Consider the following 23,522-nt stretch of genomic DNA (forward strand, 5'->3'; position numbering starts at 1 on the left):
CTGAAAGTTCTGGAGAGATTGGCTTTGAATTCATGTTCTATTTTTTGGTGCCTACATAACTGAGCAAATCATTTTATTTTTTTCTGGTGCTTCATTTCTTTATCTACACAAAGAGGGTTGGACTATGAGACTACAAAGGTCTCTCAGACTCCTAAATCTAAAATTCTATAATTATGATGGCTCTCTAAGGTAACTTTAAGCTCTAAATATTACAATTTAATCAATTCCCTACCCATGATAGAGCTTTACTGTAACATCCAGGACAAATAGCCAGTCAGCCAATGCTTGTTAGCTTAATTAAATCTCCCTGGCTGATGTAGCACAAACTCCAATATGGACCAGATTGCTGCAGTCCTATGACTGTGACTTCTAAATTGCTCCCTTAAGTTCTTATTTCTCCTAATCCAAGCCTTCTTCAACTTTCTTATGACATACACCCCTGTAACTGTCTGGTGAAGCCTATAGACTCCTCAGAATAATAATGTTTTCAAATACATAAAATAATAAGAGCTAGCACCTATGCTTTCAGGTTTGCAAAGTGCTTTGCAAATATGATCTTATATGGAACAGCTAATTGGTGCGGTGGATAAAGTACCGGCTCTGGATTCAGGAGGACCTGGGTTCAAATCTGGCATCAGACACTTAACACTTGCTAGCTGTGTGACCCTGGGCAAGTCACTAAACCCTCATTTCCCCGCAAAAACAAAAACAAATATGATCTCATTTGATCCTCCCAACAACCCTGGGATGTAGAGGCTGTTATCCTCTCCACTAACAGATGAGGAAATTGAGACCGTCAGAAGTTACAACTATTTAATGTCTATGGTCACATTCAAACTCAAGTCTTCCTGACTACTGATATCTTCCTGAGTTCAAATCTGGCCTCAGACATGTACTAGCTGTATAACCCTGGGCAAGTCACTTAATCCTGTTTGCCTCAGTTTCATCATCTGTAAAATCAACTGGGAAAGGAAATGGCAAACTACTCCAGTATCTTTGCCAAGAAAAACCTCATGAAGAGTCAGACATGACTGAAATGACTGAACAACAACTTCCTGACTACAGGTTCAGTAATCCATCTCCTGTACCACCTACCTGCCTCATACATAGTATTACAAAGGACACAAATTATATTGGAATAGAGTTATCAAAATATATTTTTAAAAATATTCACAAACTCCCTGAAATCTATCCATGGACCAGTTGGGTCCATGACTTTGAGGTTTAAGAAGCCATGCTTCAGCAGGGATCTGCTTAGAGAGTACCCACACACTCCCACCAAAAAAAAGAAAAGAAAAAGATGGGGGCGGCTAGGTGGCACAGTGGATAAAGCACCAGCCCTGGATTCAGGAGGACCTGAGTTCAAATCCAGCCTCAGACACTTGACACTTACTAGCTGTGTGACCTTGGGCAAGTCACTTAACCCTCATTGCCCCATGCAAAAGAAAAAAAAAGAGTAGCCCACACCCTATGTGGTATGTAGTATACTACCTGGTCTTCTTGCTCTGGGTTGTTGCCCCTCTCCATCTGTTCCTATGTCCTTTTTGACTCTCTTTTCTCTCCCCAGTTTCACAACAAGGTTACCTGCTTCATGATGCATCACATTGAGGAGCCATGCTCCCTGGGGGCTCATGCTGCTGTCATTGTCCCACCTACCTGGATCATTAAGGTGAAGAAACCTCAGGTAACTGCCTAGTCACCCTTAGTTACTAATGCTTCCAGGCAAACTCAGAGCATAATGATTGCTGCTTTTTGCTGCTTTTCTCTACTAGCCTCTGGGTTCAGATGCCCCATGCTTATATATCCACATGCCCCCATGCTTGGCTGCCATGGCCACATTCCAATCTCTCATCAGTGCTCTGGAGGACTCTGTCATGGAAAAAAAATCACCATTCCAATAAAAGCAAGAACCCAAATTAGGGGAAATTTCCTCCCTGTTTACATACTGGCTTTATCTCTCCAGGTGGGTAGGATTTAGTCCCTGGTCTCACTGAGAGCTAGTGATGAGTACAGGTACTTCAGAACTTGTGGGTGTTGGTACAATAGCCCTTGTTCTCAACTCTTGATGCTGTTAAGGACTTCAAATAAAGGCATGCTATTGAGGTCCCCATTGCAGCTTCCTTCCCTATCTGGAGGGATGAATTAGGGTTTGCTGCTTCTTAGTATGTAAAGCCTACTCAGAGCAAAATTCTACCTGTGGTCAAATTAGATTTGATCATTGCAAAAGTAATCTCTTTATTGTTGCCATATCCCCATTGTATTTTGGGTTATAAGATAGAATATTGTAGGAAAGCTTCTAAACCAATGCCATGGGCTGAGGAAAGAAAAAACCTTTTCCATCGCAGCCCTGTTAGGTGTAATGTGGAGGCTTCGACTCAGTAATTGCCTTGAGTGGTCACAACACAAACATGAAGAGGACATTCCATTGTTCATTAGGTTCATGTGAAACAGTAGGGATGCAGGAAGAGCTGGATAGGAATATTCAGTGCTGTGTTGTTGTTGTCATTTGGTTGTTTCGTTGTGTCTGACTTTGTGACTCCATTTAGGGTTCTCTTGGCAAAGGTACTGGAGTAGTTTTGGTGGCAAAAAGGGGTTAACAGAAAAACCCAAGATCCAAGCTCTAATTCAGATATTAGCTCTAAAAGGGAGTCAGACCCCAGTTAATGGATAACTTACAAGTCAGGATGTACCCACATAAATCAGTACCCATAATGGAAACAGAGGGAGCTAGGCCGAGGAGACCTGAAAACTAAACAGTAAAGGAATTGACAAGACTATAGAAGCTTAGACCAGAAATAAATGAAAATGAATATGTTTTGAAACTAGCCATGGGTGACAGAAAGAGACATGTGCATAAAAGGCCAAATTTGTCCCCAGATTCACCTTATGACATGTAAACCCCAAAAGCACACACCTCCACTGAAAAAGGTACCCACCTCAGGGTTTGGCTTAGGACCCTAGGAACTCCACATTAGGATAGGCCCTCCCTGTACCTCCCCAAGGTGTAGATTATTATAATGAGACTGATAATCAATTTATCCATACTATAAATATAACTGTCTTTTCTTTTACTATTTGAGAGATAACTTTCCACTATTCTGGTTTTCTCCCTGTGATCACACACAGTATTGCAATAAAACTTGGGAAACTAAGTCACTGAGTCTTGTAATTCTTTGGAACAACTCACAATCAATTTGACCCCAAATTCTGTCCACAACAGTTTGACATTTCTTCTCGAGCTCTTTTTACTGAAACTGAGGCAAAACAGGGTAAAGTGACTTGCCCAGTGTCTGAGGCCAGATTTGAACTCATGAAGATGAATCTTCCTGACTCCAGGTCCAGAACTTCTATCCACTGTGCCATCAATGCTGTGTGGAGTGATTATCTCAGAAGAGCACTGCCATTTTCTGCCCCCTATCAAGCATACCTGACTAAGTTGGCTAGCTTTGTGTAGTGTGCCTTTGAACAGACATGGGCAGTTGGGTGGGCTCTTTTTTCCTCAGTGTCCTGTTCTAGGCAGGTAGCTTCATGTTCTCAAAAATCAGGCACTCAACTGATTGTGTTTTGAGCAAAAGAGACTGTGCATCCTCTAAACTTCTCCTAGGATGTCAGGATACTATAGTTAAGTATTGCTGAATTATAAATTTCAAGAAATGTATTTAATGATGGTAGCTTATAACTATAAGTAACATGTAAAAAGCACATTTCAGATGATGCAAAGGTTGATAGAGAGTAGTATGGTGGATGGGGTAAAGGCCATGGTATATTGCTAGTTAAGGATTACTCAGGTAAACTGGTGTAAAGTGTGTTTTTTAAATTATTGTGCTAAACTGGGTTTTCTAAATTATTTGTACTTATATAATAATGGCTATGCACCCGTTTTGGCAGGTAAGCATTTATTATCAATTAATATTATATATTAGTATTGACTGTGTGTCTCCCTAACTTCCTCATAGTCTTTGGCCTACATACCTAAGAACGCACCCAAGGGATAGCATTCATTGCCAATAGTGTGAGCCAAGATGGCACCTACCTCTCGGCCCTCAAGTGGGCAAGGGCTTTTTTCCTCTTTTGATGATAGTCATTATACATTGATCAAAGCTAATTGGTTAGTATCATTCAGTTCCATTGGATGAAGTGACTTGAGGGTGGTTCAAATTAAAATAGGCTCTGCAATGATATCATGATGTAATGACCTAATGCCTAGTGGGAGGGACCCTTGGGTGAATCCCAGTCTTTAGGTGGGGTTTAAACCCTTCAGTGCCTCTTAGCTAACAAAAGAATAAATCTCCATCATTGTACCCCTGGGCTAGTCCCAAAGAGGTTAGCTAAAGTTCAGAAGAACTGAACTTTTCTGAAGTGTATGTGTGTGTTGGGGGTGGGAGTGGGTGGGGGCGGAGAAAGGGGCTAAAAACGGGGTCTCTGGGTCCCCAAGAAATTCACCATTAATAATTATTTTCTCACAAAAGGATTTGATGCAATCGATGTTTGACTGCAAAAGAAGGCTGGCTGGTCATATAAAAAGATCTAGGGATAACTAACTGCAGGATAGACTCTGTGGCTCTATGGTCTTTGTGCAGTGTCTGTTGTCAGAGATTTATTAACTATCAGATCCCTTGACCATTTCTCCATCCTCATCCTTCTTGATCTCTTTGCATTATTTGACACTGTTGACTATTCTGTCATCCCAGGTAGTCTCATCTGTTCTGGATTTTCATCACACTGTTATCTTCTGGTATTCCTTTTACCTATTTGACCATTCCTTCTCAGTCTCCTTTGCTGGATCATCAATTAGTCAACAAATGTTTATAAAGTGCCTATTATGGACAAGCCTCTGGTGATACAAAGACAAATGCAAAGCAACACCTTCTATTAAAAAGCTCCCATCTGGGGAACAGTAAAAACTAGGAGAATCAATATAAACTTCCAGCTTATATTGAACTGAGCCTTCTATGTAGAGAGGGATTTTAAGAGGAAATGGATTCCTGGCATGGGCAACAACCTGTGCCAAGTCACACGAAGCTTGGGGAGCAGAAAGTAGACCGATTTGGCTAGAACTAAAAGCATCTGAAAGAAAATAATGCACAAGAAGCCTGGAAAGGTTGGCTGGAGCTAGAATATTTTAATGCCAGTTTGAAGAATTGGTCTTTTATCCTGGAAGCAATAGGAAGCCCCTGAACGTTCTTGGGCAGAGGAATGATTCAATCAGAAATGAATCATGGAGGAAATAATTTTGTCATTTATTCCCCAACAGAAAACAATGATAAAGACAAGGGATTCTTATTCATTAACAAAATGATTTAAACAAGATTCAGTCATTTAACTTATAGCTGTACATACAGATGATGGGGAGACTGACAGCAAAGCTTCATAATAACAAAGTTCCCTTGTGGTCCAATAGAATAGAGAGAAAACATATCTATATCTAGATATATCTTTATCTATGTTTGTGTGTGTGTGTGTTTGTGTGGTGGGAGGGACTAGACTCCTTTTGCTCATAGACTTGGACATTGGTTGATACTTGTTGTTTTTTTTTTTTTTTGACTTAGATCTTTGAGCCCTTTCATTCATTCATTCATTCTTTCTTTCAAATAAATAAGATTTTTAAAGTTTTGAGTTCCAAATTTTATCCCTCCTTCCTTCACTCCTCTCCCTCCTTCCTGATATAGTAAGCAATCACATATAGGTTATACATGTGCAATTATGTAAAATATTACCATATTAGTCATTTTGTATAAGAAAATTTCAATAAAGAAAAAATGAAAGTGAAAAATAGCATGCTTCAGTCTGTGTTCCATCAATATCAGTTCTTTCTTTGGAGGTGATAGTATACTTCACCATTGGTCCTTAGGGATTGCCTTTGATCATTGTATTGCTGAGAATAGTTAAGTCATTCACAGTTCTTCATTCGAACAATATTGCTGTCACGGTTGACACTTGATTTTTGACCCATTGCTCTTAACTTTAGATTGCAGGGTTTATCTGAAATAAGCAGAGGTACAATAATATCTGCATAGACTTCTGGGATTAAAATAGACCTCTCAGAAGAGAAGCAGTCTCAGACTGTTGCAGAAAGAAAAGGTTGTCAATCATGTTGAAGAAATTCATTAGTTTAGTGCTGAAGGACCTCAGAGGTAATATTGTCTCCAACCATATCATCTCATAGATAATGATATTGAGGCCTAGAGGGGTTAAAGGACTTGTCCAAGGTGGCACAGGCTGTATGTGACATAGGAAAATATTGAAACCCAGTGTTCTTCCCATCTTATGGCTCCTCCAAGAGCAGCAAGGGGTTAAAGCAGGATTAACATAGTGGTGTTAGTTGGATTTTAGCTAAGCATGTTGTGACTATATGAGTATCATTAGGTCAAAATGAAGTTAATGTATAGTAAATAGTAAGAAATGCCACGGCTCTTATTTGGCCCTGCCACTTTGCCCTATATTTTAGACTTGCTTAATTTATGATTGATAAATTAAATTGCCTTGTTTTGTCCTTGTAGGGGTTGGGCATAGGGACTGGACTATAATCTAATTGATATAGGGAATTCCCAGGGGAGGAAACTCCCTCTATCAATGCAGGGGTTTTGTTTGTTGTTTTTCAATTCAGGTTTTACCTGCAATTTATAGTCTTAGAGATTTGCCTGGAGAAGTGAGAGTTTAATGATATATCTAGGTCACCCAGCCCATGCCTTCTTGAATTCCCAGCCAACTTTCTATACCTCAAGGCAACACCCTCTTTCTTTGTCCAAAAACACAGTATATGACATATGATATGTGTATAAAAACACAGGCATGACATTGTCAAGGGTTTCTTAATTGTTTGACCTTAGATTCAAGCTTATGGTGTTGTACTGTTCTGCTGGATATACTACCATAACAAGCAGGGTTAATTCACCCATTCTCAGGGAGGGTATTAAAGTGTAGAGTTGAGAGATGATATAATAAGTCCCCTGAGCACTTGCCCAGAGCTCCAAAAAGTGATGTTAGAGCATCTCGATAGCCTTTGGCAGTAGTATATATTAGGTTTAAGCTGTCAGTGGTAGATAGGTTTCCCGAATGTGGAAAAGGTGGTGATATTACCGGTAAAAAGACAGTTGGCTAAAATGGAATTAGTGCTTTGGAGAGGTACTCAGTCCCATTGTATTTAACGTGGAAAAACAATGAAGAATGGGGGAAATTGTACTTTCCTTCAATTTCTTGACAAGGAGGAGGGAGTGGATGTGACATGAAGAGTCATGTAACTAGGGTCAAATTATTAAAGTATGCCATCTTGAGAATGCTTATTAGTTCCTGACAACTTGAAATACAAATAGCTCTCAGCTAACAGTAATTGTTACAGAATGTAGACCAAGTGATAAAGTTCTCTTCAGGTAAGTGGTAGAGATAAAATTCTTTTAAAGAAAACTGTTAAAATATAAATATGGAAGGATATAAGATATATGGATAAAAAGAACTTGTGAGCAAGATTTGAAGAATTAGAAAGTCTAGGTACTTCTGAATTACTCTATGAACCATTTTCTTACCATCATTTGACTCTTTTGAGGGTTGATGAAAACCCTTGAAGAATTCACATCAAAGCATCCTGCTGCCTGCCAGGAACCAATACCTGGTTGCTTTTGTTCAGTTCGCCCTGTAAGGGACCATTATTTTATTTTTTTTAATCTCTCCTAAAAACAAAATAAAATATTCTTCTATAAGTTTTCATCAGAACAGAATGAAGTTTAATGCCCATCTTACTCCCTTTCCTTACATACACAAAGTCATTTTAGTCTGTCTGCCCAGTCTTATAGCCACTACACTTTTCTGGGCCTGGATTCTGTAGCATCCAGAGATTTGCTTTACCTATAGTAGCTCCCTCAGCATTTTTTGATTGTCTTGCTTTTTCTTATGGTCACTCTAAATCAGTTGATACCTGGGAGAAGGAAGATGATTATTACATGAGAGTTTCCCTGCTACTGATGATTCTTTCTGTAGTCAGGAAACAACAATAATAATTCACACTTAAATTGCACTTAAAGGTTTTCAAAGCACTTCCTGCACAACCTTGTGAGGTAAGTATTGCAAGTATTATTATCCCCGTTTTTCAGATGAAGAAACTTTGACTTAGCGAGGCTCAGTGACTTATCTAAGCTTACATCCCCCCCCCCAAACAAAAAACCCAAAAAACGTCTAAGCATCAAAGTCAGGATTTGAATCCACATCTTTCCTGACTCTAAGCCCACTGGTCTTTCCTTTTAACTAAGCTGCCTCTCATTAATTATGTGTCTTACTTGTGATTGGTATGTGGCTCTTTGTGCTTAATTGGTGGGGATTGTTTCTGCTAAGCCTGTAGATTTAGCATGTTTTCGACTTGGGTCCCTTTGCTGATAGCACTTTTAAGTGGGCGTAAACCTCTTCACATAAACAGAACGAAAGAGGACAGGCCATTTTAAAACATACAGGAGGAATAAAAATGAGCCAGAAGCTTCACCACAGAGAGCCATAGTGATATGCATACACACACACACACACACTCACACACACTCACTCACTCACTCTCACTCACTCACTCACTCACTCACACTCACTCACTCACTCACTCACACTCACTCAGGGATCTACAGCAGTGCAGAAGTATAGGGGACAGATCAAGGAAATCTTGCTTCCAAGAGGACACAATCCAGGATGGATAAAGGGGGGATCATCAGAGAGCACACATGCCCAAATACTTTTGTGCCTATATCGTCAGAGGGAAGCCCTGCCACTCTGGACACTTACCTTTAGGCTGCTGAAAATAAGAAAGTTAGAACATTTCAGGATCCAGCAAGAGTTTACTTAGAACTAGAGTTTTATGACTCAAGAATATTTACATAGCCTGGGGAAACCAGGACCTTATTTTTCATGGAATTTTTTCTGGAGTAGAAATCCAAGTCCATTAAAAACTTCATTAATTCAAAACTACTGAATTGAAATTTGGGATAATTTCAAAGCAAGATGGCTTTATCTTTACCTTCTCTTTGAAAAAAAGGATTAAAAAAACAAATTAATATTATAAGGAAGAAATAAGGTTAAAACAATTTAGAGTTCCATTTGCGTACATGTGAACTGAGATGCTATTTACAAGTTTTTCTTACTTTAAGGCAGCCACACTTCTTAGCTTGGGTCACGTGATTGTATATGTTTAAAAGTATTAACTCTATCATGCTTAAAAGAGTCATTTAGACTTTAAAATTCATTTGTTGAACTCAGCACTCAGATGAAAATAAAAGTATGAATTATGCGAGGCCTCGTAAGAATATAAAAGACATATACAATGTACAGTCCCTGACATCAGGGAACTTAACAGTTTTTTTTTCAGTGACAACTTTCACTAATTTACTCTGGATTAGTTTGAATTATTGAGCCTTAATTATACTTTGAAAAATGTTCTCAAAGCTCTCTGAGATTCTGTTCTATTATTTGCATGAACATTTAAGAGTAGAAGAAACCTTGGTTGAAGTGATCAACGAATGTCAATTTAAGTGGTCCTTAGGAAAAGACAGAGAGAAAGCAAGTATATTTTTTTAAACAATCAAACCAGATGGGCCCAGTGAAAAACATTTCAAGAGGCTTAGAGAACCTGTAGGCTAGTTGCTATGGAAAAACCAAAAATTCAGAAGAATTAAATAGGCTTCATACCAACAGTTCTGGAGGCACCAGAATCACACCCAGTACTTCTTGTTCTCCTGGAATATACACCTGACTCTTCTTGTATGACCTTGGGTGAGTCACCTGACCTTACTGGGCCTCAGTTTTCTTCATTTGTAAAGTGAGGGAATAGGACTAGATGACCTTCTAAGGTGTCTTGTAGCTATAAGTATCTGAGCTTATGAACTCAAGGTGAGTCTCTTGGCTATTGAAAAGGAAACCATTACAGATGGCAGGCTGTTTGGTTCTGTTCTGAAGAGGAAAGAGAGAGAGAAAGAGAGAGAGATAGAGAGAGCAGAGAGGCGGGCGCCTTTCTTCCATCTTTGGGCAAAAATTTCCAGCATGGCTCCAGGATCCTCTAACTGAGTCCTTTTCACCACCACTAAACAGGTCTTAGAAAAAAAAAAAAACATGAAAAATGTCACCTTTTATCATGTTTTTTTTTTACATTTTTCACACAGGAGGTCTCCATACCAGGAGACGACTTTGGTTGGGCGGGGAGACTGGAGCCCCCCAGAGAATATGGGAGTCTCCCACCTGTACTGGGAGGGTTGGCAGGTATACCGTGTGTTGTCATGTGAGTCCCTGAGGGCATCTGGGCTTTCTATTTCCTGCCTTTCAGTGTGGCAGGGAAGTCTTTGACTCCGAATGCACTCTACTGGTTTCTGTCTGTGGCTTATCCATGAACAGTGGCTTGGAAGCGTCAAGCATGACGAGCATGCCTTTGAAAAGCATGTGCTGCTTACCTTCCTCCCAGGAATATGCAGGGGGAATGCTGCCTGGGGCCCACCTCTGAGACCTGCCATCTCTTTCTTTTCTGCAGAATTCATTAAAGGCTTCAAATCGGAAGAAGAAGAGGACAAGCTTTAAAAGGAAAAGCCAGAAAAAGAGGAGCTGAAGTGAGTGGGGGTATGCTAGTGGGGAGGGGGCGGACAATAACCCTTTCAGTCTGAGGTCCTGGGGAGGGCCTATCTGAGGATTTAAGCCTGAGGAGATAATCCATTGATCTGTCTTCTCTCCAGTGCCTGGATATCCAGAGTGCCTTGTCATTATGTGAGCTTGTTTAAGCAGAGAGGTGTGTGTGTGTGTGGTGTGTGGAGAGAGAGACGACAGATAGACAGAGAGTGGAGAGACAGAGAGAAACAGAGACAGAGAGGGAGAGACGCAGAGACACTGAAAAAGACAGAGAGAGAGGAGAAACAGAGAGAAACATAGAAAGATAGAACGACAGACAGAGAGACAACAGAGAGAGACACAGACACAGACCACACACACAGAGGGAGAGACAGAGAAAGAGAGACAGACAGAGAGACAGAGACAGAGACAGACAGATACAGACAAGAGAGACAGACAGAGAGACAGAGACAGAGAGGGAGAGACCACAGAGAAAGACAGAGACAGAGAGAGACAGAGAGTCAGACAGAAACAGAGAGACAGAGACAGAGACAAAAAGGGAGAGACAGAGAGATACAGAGAAGACAGAGAGGAGAGAAAGGGAGAAACAGAGAGACACATAGAAAGATAGACAGAGAGAGACAGAGAAAGAGAGACACACAGAGACACACAGAGAGGGAGAGACAGAGACACAGAGAAAGAGAGAGACACAGAGAGACAGAGACAGAGAGACAGACGGAGAGACAGAGACAGACAGATACAAAGAGAGAGAAAGACAGAGAGGGAGAGACACAGAGAAAGACAGAGACAGAGAGAGGGAGAAACAGAGAGACACATAGAAAGATAGAAAGACAGAGACAGAGACAGAGACAGACAGATATAAAGAGAGAGACAGAGACAGAGAGGGCGACAGAGGAGAACAGGAGATACAGAGAGAGACAGAGACAACAGAGGGAGAGAGAGACAGAGACAGAAATAGTGATAAAGAAAGAGAATCAGAGAGAGAGACAGACAGACACACAGAGAGACAGAGACACACAGAGAGACAGAGATAGAGATACAGACAGATACAGAGAGATTCCTTACTTTAATTTTCTTGACTTTGTACATATAACATTAAGTTAAAACATAACTTTTTAAGTTTTATAGCCTTAATTACTGGTGCTTTCTTATTATTTCAGCCAGAAAATAAAGGGCCGGCCATTTGTGATAAAACCCATCTCCTCTCCACTCATGGAAACCACTGCTCATATTTGTGAATCCCAAGAGTGGAGGCAACCAGGTGAGATCATCTCCCTGAACCTAGTTCAGAAGCTTCAATGAGTTTTCAAAAACAAAGCTCTCCCCTTCAACCATAAAAGCACCAGGAGATCTTGGACCATCAGGGGAAAATCCACAGGTGACTGAATTAGGTTATTGTTCTGGTGAGGAATAAAATCACAGAGACCTTTAGCTGGTTAAACCAACCCCAACAATATAAAAGAAAAAGTCCTTCTTTAGGGCAGTATGTTTATGGCACATTCTTATTGGCCTATAAAACTTTTACTACCTAAAGGCCATACTTCTCAAGACATTTAAGACAAACAAACAAAAAATAACAACAACAATAACAAAAGCCAGAAGACTGCTCCTCACTTTCCCAGCACCTTCTTTACAGCTCCTAGTCCCTGATTCCTGAAATACCCAGTCTTTGTGCTGAGGCTGTGGAGGGTGGTCCACAGTGAAAAATTTATGTTTTATTGAGTCTTTAGTGTTTCCTGACTGAGCAACAACATTACTCTATCTCTTCCTTTGCCACTGTTCCTTGGAATTAAATTATTTCTATTCAACAAAAAATCATTAATAACCTACGACATACGTGGGCACTGGGGATATAAAAGATGATAACTAACACTATTCTAGGGGCAGCTGGATGGTGCCGTGGATAAGAGGGACAAACCTGAAATCAGGAAGACTCATCTTCTTGAATTCAGGTCCTGCCTCGGACATTTGCTATCTGTGTGAGCCTGAGAAATCACTTAATCTTGTTTGCCTCAGTTTCCTCATCTGGTAAAATATTCTGGAGAAGGAATGGGCAAACAACTCCAGTATCTTTGCCAAGAAAAACCCCAAATGAAGTCATGAAGAGTCCGATATGACTGTAATGCCTGAAATAACAACTTGCTTTGGGAAAGATTACACCTAAACCATTTCATAGTTTAGAATTGCCTTTTTCTGTTTCCACTTCAAGATACAGCTGTGGTAGAGTGGGAAGTGCTCTGGTTTTAGAAACTGAAAACCTGAGTTCAAATCACAACTATTCTACTTAGTACTTGTGTGACAAATCACTTCCCTGCTCAGGTCTTGTTTTCCTCATCTGTAAAATGAGGGGCCTGGTTAGATGACCCCTAAAGGATCTTCTAGCTCCAAATATATGACCCTAAGAAAGGCAGTTCCTAAATCTCCTTTGGCTAACTTCTTTCAAACTCTTGTAAACCTTATTGTTATGAGGTTCTTCTTGTTACCCGACCCACATTTCCCCCTGCTTTCCTTCATCTTGTCCTCAGAAAAAGGGACCGTAAGTGTACCTCCACACATCCCTATCTATTTTTATTGCACTTTGTTGTTATAAAATACTTTGACAACCATTATCTCTGTTGAGTCTCATAACAGCTCTGTGGGATAGAGAGGGAAGTATTACTATCCCAGCTTTGTAAATGAGGAAATTAAGGTTCTGAAATTCAGTCTTAGAGTTGTCTAAGGTGACCTCTAATATGTTAATTCACCTTGATGAACCTTACCAATGCAGAGGTTGCTACCTCATGGAAGCACCCTACACCAAATGGATTCAAAGGGCTAGCACTATCACCACAAAAGAATATAATTGAAAGATACTGTTGGGGGCAGCTAGGTGGCACAGTGGATAAAGCACTGCCCCTGGATTCAGGAGGACCTGAGTTCAAATCCAGCCTCAGATACTTACACTTACTAGCTGTGTGACCCTGGGCAAGTCACTTAACTCTCACCACCCCACCAAAAAAAAAAAAAGATACTGTTATTCTGTTATTGTTTTAAATGGTGAATTATCAGGATGCACTTTTACATATGGAAAGAAACATTCTATTTAATAATAGAAAACTTAGGTCAGATCTTAGCTGTAATATTTATAAATTGTGTGTCCTTGTCTTGGCACCTCTCTGAGGTTCGGCGGTTTTCACCTATAAAATCAGAATAATAATATGGCCCTGTAAATTTCATTTGATTCTTGCAGTAAGATGAGATAGTTAATTCACGTATTGTCCCATTTCAAACATGAGGAAATAGAGTCAACCAGAAGTTATAACTTATCCAAGATGTCAAGGCCACTGAGTGACAGAACCCAGCCATCTAGGCTCCTAGTCCAAGTTCAAGGTTCAAATTCTCCTTCCAGTGTCCCATATGTTTTATGAAGAGCCTTCAGTGGACTTTTTTTCTACTTGAATGACATATTTCCATGTAATTGGGGGTGTCAAATTTGTTTTTCTTTCTGTTAACTCAGTTCTCTCTTTCTTTGTGTCTCTGTCTCTTCCTCTATGTGTGTCTCTGTCTCTCTCTGTGTCTCTCTGTCTCTGTCTTTCTATCTTTCTATGCGTCTCTCTGTTTCTCCCTCTCTGTCTCTGTCTCTCTCTCTTTATATCTGTCTGTCCTCTGTCTCTATCTCTCCATCTTCTCTGTCTCTGTCTCTGTCTCTCCTTCTGCTCTCTGTCTCTGTCTCTCTGTGTCTCTGTCTCTTCCTCTGTGTGTGTCTCTGTGTCTCTCTGTCTCTGTCTTTCTATCTTTCTATGTGTCTCTCTGTTTCTCCCTCTCTTTCTCTGTCTTTGTCTTTCTCTGTGTCTCTGTGTCTCTCCCTCTCTGTCTCTGTCTCTCTTTGTATCTTTCTGTCTCTGTCTCTGTCTCTCTGTGTTTTTCAATCTGAGTGATTTAAAGGGTCTTGCCTGCTCACCTTGTAACAATAGAATTTGATATATGTCACTCTCCAGATCGAGGGGGGAAATTAGCCAAAAGGGCAAACTAGTTAAGCTTGGTTTAATACCCAAGAATGAACAAATAATAACGCATGTATTATTGCTTGCTATCTCCAGGTACTGTGCTAAGCACGGGAGATAAAAAAAAATCAAAAAGCAAAACAAGCAAATTCGTTGGTATAATAAACTAAAGAATGAGTAAATGGTAAAGCATTTATTACAAATCCAGGGAAAACAAGACAATTGTTGCCTCTGCTAAGCTTTCATTCTTTTTCCCTTAATAGTATTTTATTTTATTTCTCCAATTACATGTAAAGATAGTTTTCAACATTCATTTTTGTAAGATTTTGAGAGTTCCATTTTTTCTTCCTCCCTTCCCTCCCTCCCCCTCCCAAGACAGCAAGCAATCTAATATAGTACAATGCAGTACAATCACAATAAGCACATTTCCCACATTAGTCATGTTGTGAAAGAAGAATCATAACAGAAGGGAAAGCCCACCCCCCAAAAAGAAAGAAACAAACAAAAAACCCCAACAAAGTGAAAATAGTGTGCTTTGATCTGCATTCAGACTCCATACTTCTTTCTCTGGGTGTGGAGAACATTTCCTTGGGTGGAGTCTTTTGGAATTGCCTTGGATTGTTGTATTGCTGAGAATAGCTAAGTGCTATCACAGCTGGTCGACAACACAGTGTTGTTACTCTGTACGATGTTCTCTTGGTTTCTGCTCATTTCATGTAATATCCAGGTTTTTCTGAAATCCACCTGTTCATCATTTCTTACGGCACAAGTAATATTCCATATATTTCATATACCACCAACTTTTTTTCAGCCATTCTCCATTGGTGGGTATCCCCTCAATTTCCAATTTTTTGCCATCAGCTTAGGTTCTAAGGGAGGGAAAAAACTCATAAGAAGGACCCTGAAGTCAGGGGTTAGGCAAGAGGCATAGTTTGGAAATAAATTGGAGATGTTGAAGAATCCTGATCTGGGCAAGATAAGGCAAAAACTCTTTTTCTGAAACCAGGGTCAGAACCAAAGGTTTCAGTGGGAAGGGAGTGAGTAGATTGAATATGAATCTGTATTAGGTGGTGTAAAATTAACATTGCTGGGGGCAGCTAGGTGGTGTAGTGGATAAAACACCGGCCCTGGATTCAGGAGGACCTGAGTTCAAATCCAGCCTTAGATACTTGACACTTACTAGCTGTGTGACCCTGGGCAGTTCACTAACCCTCATTCTCCCCCCCCCCCCAAAAAAAAAGATTGACATTGGTTAATAATGAATATCGACTAGGATAGCCTTTTGTCAGTCCATTCAATTGTTATACTTTTATTCCATTTTAATTTCCCTTTTTTTTAAAAAAGTAATAAACATTTTAATTTATAGTTTGGGGGTTCCAATTTTTATCCCTCCTTCCCTTCCTCTCCTCTCCCTTCCCTGAGGTGGTAAGCAATCAGATATAGGTTATACATGTACAATTATGTAAAACATTACCCTTTTAGTTGTTTTGTACATGACCTTGAATAGAAGAAAAAAATGAAAGTGACAAATAGCATGCTTCAGTCTGTGTTCCATCAATATCAGTTCTTTCTTTGGAGGTAGATAGTATGTTCATCAATAGTCCCTTTGGGATTGGTCTGGGATCCTTGTAGTGTTGAGAATAGTTAAATTTTTCATAAGTTCGTTCATCAAACAATATTTCTATCTCTGTGCACAAGGTTCTCTTGGTTCTGCTCTCTCACTATACATCAGTTTATACAAGTCTTTGCAGGTGAAGTCACTCTGCCTTGGCATTTCTTATAGCATAATAATATCCATATAACATCATATACCACAGTTTGTTTAGCCATTCCCCAGTGGATTTTCCAATTCGTAAGCCACCAAAAAGGGAGCTGCTATAAAATTTAATTTCCCTCTTTAAAATTGACAATCTCTCATCTATATTGGCCAATTCTGGTTTTAATATTTAATAATAGTTGTCTTCTTGATGTATCAATAATAAAACAGTGCAATTGGGATATTGTCCCCAGGAATGAGGGATAAATATGTATTATCATCTCAGATCTCTTGGCTCGGCTTGGCGGAAGTTAGGTTATGCATTTGGTGATCGTGGAGAGAATAAAAGTAACTGAAATTTATCTCATGACCATGATATCTTGAGGTCCATTAGTTTTTCTCAGTTCTCACCAGATTGTCCATCATCCTCATTTGTGGTGGGGAGCTATCAGGGGCCAGTCAACATGGTGTAGTGCATAGCACTGAATCATGACATTATATATAAGGACATATTAATTGCCTGTTATGAAATTCAGCACTGCTCTGCATTGTAGGAGATTTAGAAGAAATTCTCCCATTCCCCTTTCCCATATAATTAGTGAACATTTATTAAGCACTTATTATTTATTATTGTAGCACTATTACTTATTATTTTAAGCACTTATTGTTATTATTCTTTGAACTTTGAAGCTGTAGCGTCTGTGATATTATCTAAATTTCAAAACAATTTGAAGTATACTCATTAAATATTATTCAGGCAGGCACCCCAGGACTTTTTATAGCCTTAGCCAGTGACATAACTGACAAAACACTTTCAAAAGGAGCATGCCCCTTTCCAAAGCAAATAAGGCAATTAAAATACTTCAGTAGAACACACACACAGTAAGGCGGGTTTTTTAGTAGAAATAGAAATTTTATTTTCCACATGAATTCTTTAAGTATAGATGTGGTACTTTAAGCCATGAGTATCACCAAGATCTCAGGGTGAGAATAGCGAGGGGTATAAAGGAAAAGGACTGAACCTGGGAGAATATCTTTACTTAAAGCAAGACTAGGAGGAGGAGGAGGAGGAGGAGGAGGAACAAGCCAAGGGGACAGAGAAGAAACAGAGAAACAGAAAGAGAACCAGAATAATTCAGTATTATGAGAGCCTCCTTGAAGGAAAGTTTCCAGAAGGATGGAGAGACTACTGAATCAATCAACAACTTGAGTCTGTGGGCCATTCTTTGTTAAGTCAGGACTCAGCTTAGTTGGAATTAGTGATTTGTTTGACCCTTAAACTAAGGGGGGAATAATAGATAGATAGATAGAGAGAAGAGAGAGAGAGAGAGAGAGAAGAGAGAGAGAGAGTGATGGATAGATAGAGAGAGAGAGAGATAGAGGTATGGGTATAGATACAGATATAGATATAGATGGATGTAGATGTAGATATTGATAACATTGCACACTATTTCTAGCTTTAAACTGGGATTCAAAGGAAGGCAGTTAAAAAGAACACTGAAGTCAAATAAAGGCTTTTTCAAGTTATAGGAGATTTATTAATGTTCATTATCACTATCATTATTATTGCTCAAATTTACTTTAGAGAACTAGAGTTTCCAGAGTGCTTTCTTCATAACTATTTTGTGAGTTCATAGTAAAAGTCTTATCGTCACTTCACAGATGAGGCAACTGAAGCTCAGAGAAATTAAATGAGTTGTCCAAGGTCACGCAGCTAATAAGATCCAAAGTGGGTGCTGGCTGGGGCAGCTAGATGGTGCAGTGGATAAAGCACTGCCCTGGATTCATGGAGGGCCTGAGTTCAAATTTGACCTTAAACACTTGACACAGCTGTGTGACCTTGGCAAGTCACTTAGCCCTCATTGCCTCACCTCCCTCCCCCCCACCAATAGGAAACAACAGCTTCTTCCAGTTTCTTTCTGGGGATTGCCACCTGCTTGTAGAGAGTTTACTTAACTTTTGTGTTTAAAATAGAGCTTGAAATGGACTGGACTTGGTGATTTCATTGGTGGAGGGGAATCCCTCTGTCAGTGAAGATCAGCTCTTGCTTTGGGCTTATAGCCTTAGGGAGCTCAGTAGATCACTAAGAGGCTAAATGACTTGACCAGAGACACTCAGAGTTAGAATTGGAACTTGCCATAGCTGAGGCTGGCTCGCTATCTGCTGTGCCATGTTGTCTCTCAGAACTTGGAATCACATGTATATTCCCTGAGCTATCTCTAATGCCCTCTGATTCTTTGAGCTTAGATATTAATTCTGTGAATGGTAGCTGGAGGAGAGGCAATCAACAAGCATTTTGAGACACCTCTAACATACCTTGCATGGTGTTAGGTCACCAGGTGTATGACTATGAAGGAAGATGAGAGGAGGCAGAGAAGGCCTCTTCATTTCCTCTTTACTTAATTTGAGTTGTGACGCTTGCTTATAGAGTGATTCCTTGTCCAGGCCAACTCAGCTTTCCAATTGCCTCACATTTCACTCTTCTCCCCCTGCCCCCCCCCTTCATTTTTGATGCCCCTAAAACACCCATGCTTAAACTAGAATTCATACATTTGGAAGGAATCACCTAGTCCAACTTCTTTCCCTCTGTGAACAGAAAGATTGAAAGTCACTGTAAACAGAAAAATTAAGTGACTTGGCCACTGCCATTTGGAGAGCTGGCTTTTGGGCCAAGACTAGAACGTGGATCTCACAATTCCTGATTTTGTTGTCACCTGTTCTGTGCTGTCATCATTTCATTCTGTCTTCAGAGCTTATTCATCATTTTCCCCTGGAATCTGAAAATAACTGAAATATATTCATGTGTAAAAGGAGGGGGATGGATCAGAGGGTCTCAACTCCCACTCTAACATGCTGTTGATTCTGGATAATCCTGCACTTCTGGATAAAGTTGACATTTTGTTTTGACTGATTCTTGGTGCCATCTGGGTGGTGAATCAGGGTAACCACTAATTTACTGCGGACCCACATTTTATGGGAGCTAACAATAATGCAAAAAAAAAAGAAAGCCTTTCTATTTTTTGACTCAGTTTATAAGAGTCCATGGTGATGAAAAAAATAGGTAGGAGCTGTCCATTGTTTTGCTCCTTAAACACATCAAGTTACTTTGCACGCCTGTTATAGGAAAACAGAATTTTGGAGTCCAAAGGAACCCTGAAGATCATCTAATTTAACCCTCTAATTTTATAAATGAGCAAATGGAGGTTCAGAAGTGACTAGATTAGCACTGGAAGGTCTTCAAAGCTAATCGAGGCCAAGTTTCTCATTTTACACCTTTGAGAAAAAACTGAGGTCCAGGTTACTTAAGGTTTTTAGTGGCAGAATCTGGCCTAGAATCCAGGACTTCTGACTCTTACTTCATCTTGTTTCTTATGACATTTCTATGGAATTGGTAAGAAATGAGCACTGAGACACATAGAATTTTTTGGTAAACAAAGATACTCGGGACCCCACCCATAGCCGACAGTAACCTCTAGATTTTTAAATTGAGCCTCACTGTGTAGTAGGGTGTGTAAATCAGACGCTAATCAGATTTATAAAGTGTTTTGCTTAGAATAACTTTGTGAGTGGATAGTTCAAGTGTTATATGCATTTTACTGATGAGAAAACTTGAGCCTGGAGAGATGATGGGATTTGCCTAGAGTCACCTGGCTAGTTAGTATCTGATTTAGAACTTGAGTCTGTCTCTTCTAACTCTAAGTTGTTGTTCAGTTGTGTCTGCCTATGTGATCCCCCTCCTTTTTTTTGGCAGAGATATTGGAGTGGTTGTCCATTCGTTCTCTAGCTCATTTACAGATGAGAAACTGAGGGCTCAGTTAAGTGACTTGCTCAAGGTTGTATGGCCGTAATATTGGAGCTGGAACTAGATGCCTGGTCTCTTGACTTCCAATTATAATTGCTTGTGCTGCCCCATACTGCCTCACTTCTCTATATTGCCACAGACAAAAATCAGTTTATAACCTAATATGTGGCTGCGGTTAACATTCTACTTGAATGATTACATTATTATCATTTCCCTTTTTCCATTGTTGGTTATCCTGATAACAATATCTAGACTATTCTTTCACCTTTCTCCAGTCTTTGAACAATTGCCTAATTAGTATGGCAGATTCATTATCTCTTTAAATCTTTATGGTAAGTGTGTTTGACCCTTGGATCATTTGAGAGTCATGCAATAGTTATTGTATTTGTTGGACAGTTTTCTCTCCACTCCCTTCATGCAAGTTTCAAAAATACTCACCCATTGTTCCTTCTTTCCTGTGGTCCTGTATGTACTTGGAAATTTCCAGAGCATATGCATTGACTAGCTTCTCTCTTTAATTATAATTTAAATTCTTGGCTGCCCCCAAACTCCTTGACTTAATATTCTAAATAGAATTTGAAAGAGAAAGCTTTTGGAATAGCTATGTATCTCTGCATGCACCACAGATTCTGCCCTTGTAATTTGAGCTTGAGCTATATTTGATGATTCACTGTCCAGTTAGGTCTAGAAACCCATTTGTATCATTTACGTCTTATAATCAGCTCTCTAGTTAGGTAGAATATGAAGACACATACTTAAATGGATCATCCAGATGACCTCAAAGAGCCTGAAAATATTCATTCATCCTAAAACTTATCATCTAACATCACAGCAAATTTCTAACAAGAACCTATTGTAATACCATTCTTACAGAGGTATTCACATATATTCTCAATATTCCTTCTCTGTTTGAAGATATTGTGACCTAAATAAAATACCAACAATAAATCAGTTATATGACTTAGAATGGGATATATCTGTGTGCATAGACACATCTGTTAAACCTTTTCCCTTGGAGTCCTAGCTCAAACAAGTGATATATTACCATGAGCAAAGCTTGAAGACAAAGCAATATTTATCAATTAAGATAATTTAGCTTTATTGTTGTTATCCAATTCTAGCTTTATTTTTGTCCACTTTCCTTTAAATTTTTCCAGGTCATTTATTACTTAATGTTTTCCAACACAATGGTTGATGTAAAAAACATTTCTCTTTGTGAGGCCAGCTAGGTGCAATATTCTCTGTCTCTCTTTTCTTTTCCTTCCTTCCTTCCTTTCTTCCCTTCTTACCAATCCTATGCTAATTTACAAGTATAGCAACAACCCACTGAGAGATTTCTTGCCCCTTGATCTATAAATTATTAGGTGCTGTAAAATGAAATCCAAGGCTCCTTACCATGTAAAGGATTTCCAAAAGTCTTACTGTAGCTTTAAGCTACTACAGATATATACATATACTTCACGTGTGTAAGGCATATATGTGTACCTGTATACTTGTATATATACATATATTTATGCATGTGTATATATGTATAAGCTTGTGTTATATGCACATATGAAATGCCTCTCAATATAAAAAATAATCTTTTGGTCCAATTTAAATCCCAGATCTGATTTTGTTTCCAGACCTGTTTACCCAGAATTTTCAACTATTTTGCATCTTTTCATATAAGAATAAATCTTCCAGGCAGTGTATCTTTCCAGGTCATTTTGCTAACTGTCACCAAATAGGATTACCAATTTGATAATTCTAATCAATCTCTCCTGTCCTAAGACAGATCCAGTTTGAAAGAGGTTTGAGATTCCAAAATGTAGTATAAGGAAAGGTGGCCATCTCCCTTATATGCCATTTATGGAGTCAAGGAGCACGTGATTAAAAAGAAGCACTTAGTCACAGCCCAAATGTCAGTGAAAAGAAGGGAGGTCATATAGAGTTCTTAGTCCTGTCTTTGATTTTACATTCTTAAGATGAAGCTTGGGAGCTAGGAGTACCTGCTAAAACCATTAATCTCAGCCTTGGTCAATGGCTGATGCTCCTAAGGAGTAAGTTGGCATGGCCAGGAGGTAGAGAAGGAAGCAGGAAGAGAAAAAAGGGAAGCAACAAGCTTTATGGAGGGGAAAGGCGATATGAAAGGAGTCAGTGAGGGAAGATGGACACTGGAGTGGTCTACTGGGTTACTGGGTAGAGTTAAGGTGCCTTGATAGTGGCAAAATCCACAGATTTTTATGGTCTTCTGATCTGGATCAAGGAAGACCAAACTTGGAAGGGAGAGAGCATGGAGCCTAGCCCTAGGGAATGGTGTTTATTCATGCTGGGGAGAGAGAGGCTCTGAAGGAATGCTTGGGGAATTGGTGCCTATTTGATATTAAGACTTCTATCGAGGGGCGGAGCCAAGATGGCGGAGAGGAAGCAGCAAGCTGCCTGAGCTCTCCTTCTGTTCCCTCAAAACGAACATTAAATCAAGCCTCTGGACGGATTCTGAAACTACAGAACCTGCAAAGAGACAGAGAGACACAGTCCTCCAACCAGAGATAATTTAGAAGACTTCAGGAAAAGGTCGGTCTGACTCGGGCAAAAGGGAGGCCCAGCGCAGGGCAGCAACCCAGCGCCGAGGGGGTCGGGGCAAATCAGCAGGAGCTGCGGGTCACAGCCGAACAACTGAGGCTCCCGGAACCTGGTTCAAAAATCTGGTGGCCAAGAAGGACAGTGGAAAAACTTACCTGCACCGGCCGAGAGGGCCACGAACGGCGGGATCAGACGCCGGGGTCTGGCGCCTGGCTGGCCGAGCACAATCAGACAGGAAGTGCAGGACAGGGGATCTCCACACACCATAAAGGCCTCAGAGTAAAAGCCCGGTCACACAGCACCTATACACCTGCACAAGAAGCCCAAAACAGGGACCCTGGTGCCCCCAGAGCAGACCTCAACTTAAAGAATAAATAAATAAGCTGCAATAATGAGTAAGAAGCAAAAAAGAGCCCTCTCCATTGAGAGCTTCTGTATCAATAGGGAAGAAGCCAACACAAACTCAGATGAGGACAATAGCCTCAAATTGTCTACATCTGAAGCCTCACAAGGGAAGGTGAATTGGTCGCAAGAACAAAAAGCCTTCCTGGAAGAGCTCAAAAAGGATTTTAAAAATCAATTGCAAGAGGTAGAAGAAAAAATGGGGAGAGAAATGAAAGCAACACAAAAAAACTATGAAAAAAGAATCAGCAGCTTAGAAAAGGAAGCTGAAGAAAACAAAGCCTTAAAAAATTCACTTGGCCAAATGGAAAAAAAGCTGCATAATCTCACTGAAGAAAACAATACCTTAAAAAATTCACTTAGCCAAACGGAAAAAAAGGTACATAATCTCACTGAAGAAAACAATACCTTAAAAAATTCACTTAGCCAAATG

General features: G+C 39.9%; 1 protein-coding gene across 1 annotated transcript in view; it reads left to right on the top strand.

Annotated features, from left to right (window-relative positions):
* Positions 1 to 23,522, top strand: part of DGKI (diacylglycerol kinase iota) — a 599,484-nt gene that overhangs the window by 262,431 nt on the left and 313,531 nt on the right. The window contains 4 exon segments of the mRNA XM_043965727.1: positions 1,568 to 1,684; positions 10,490 to 10,569; positions 11,742 to 11,796; positions 11,798 to 11,842. Of these exon segments, the coding sequence (XP_043821662.1) occupies positions 1,568 to 1,684; positions 10,490 to 10,569; positions 11,742 to 11,796; positions 11,798 to 11,842 (297 nt within the window).

This window comes from Dromiciops gliroides, chromosome 5 (genome assembly GCF_019393635.1).
Source record: "Dromiciops gliroides isolate mDroGli1 chromosome 5, mDroGli1.pri, whole genome shotgun sequence".
NCBI classification, from domain to species: Eukaryota; Metazoa; Chordata; class Mammalia; order Microbiotheria; family Microbiotheriidae; genus Dromiciops; species Dromiciops gliroides.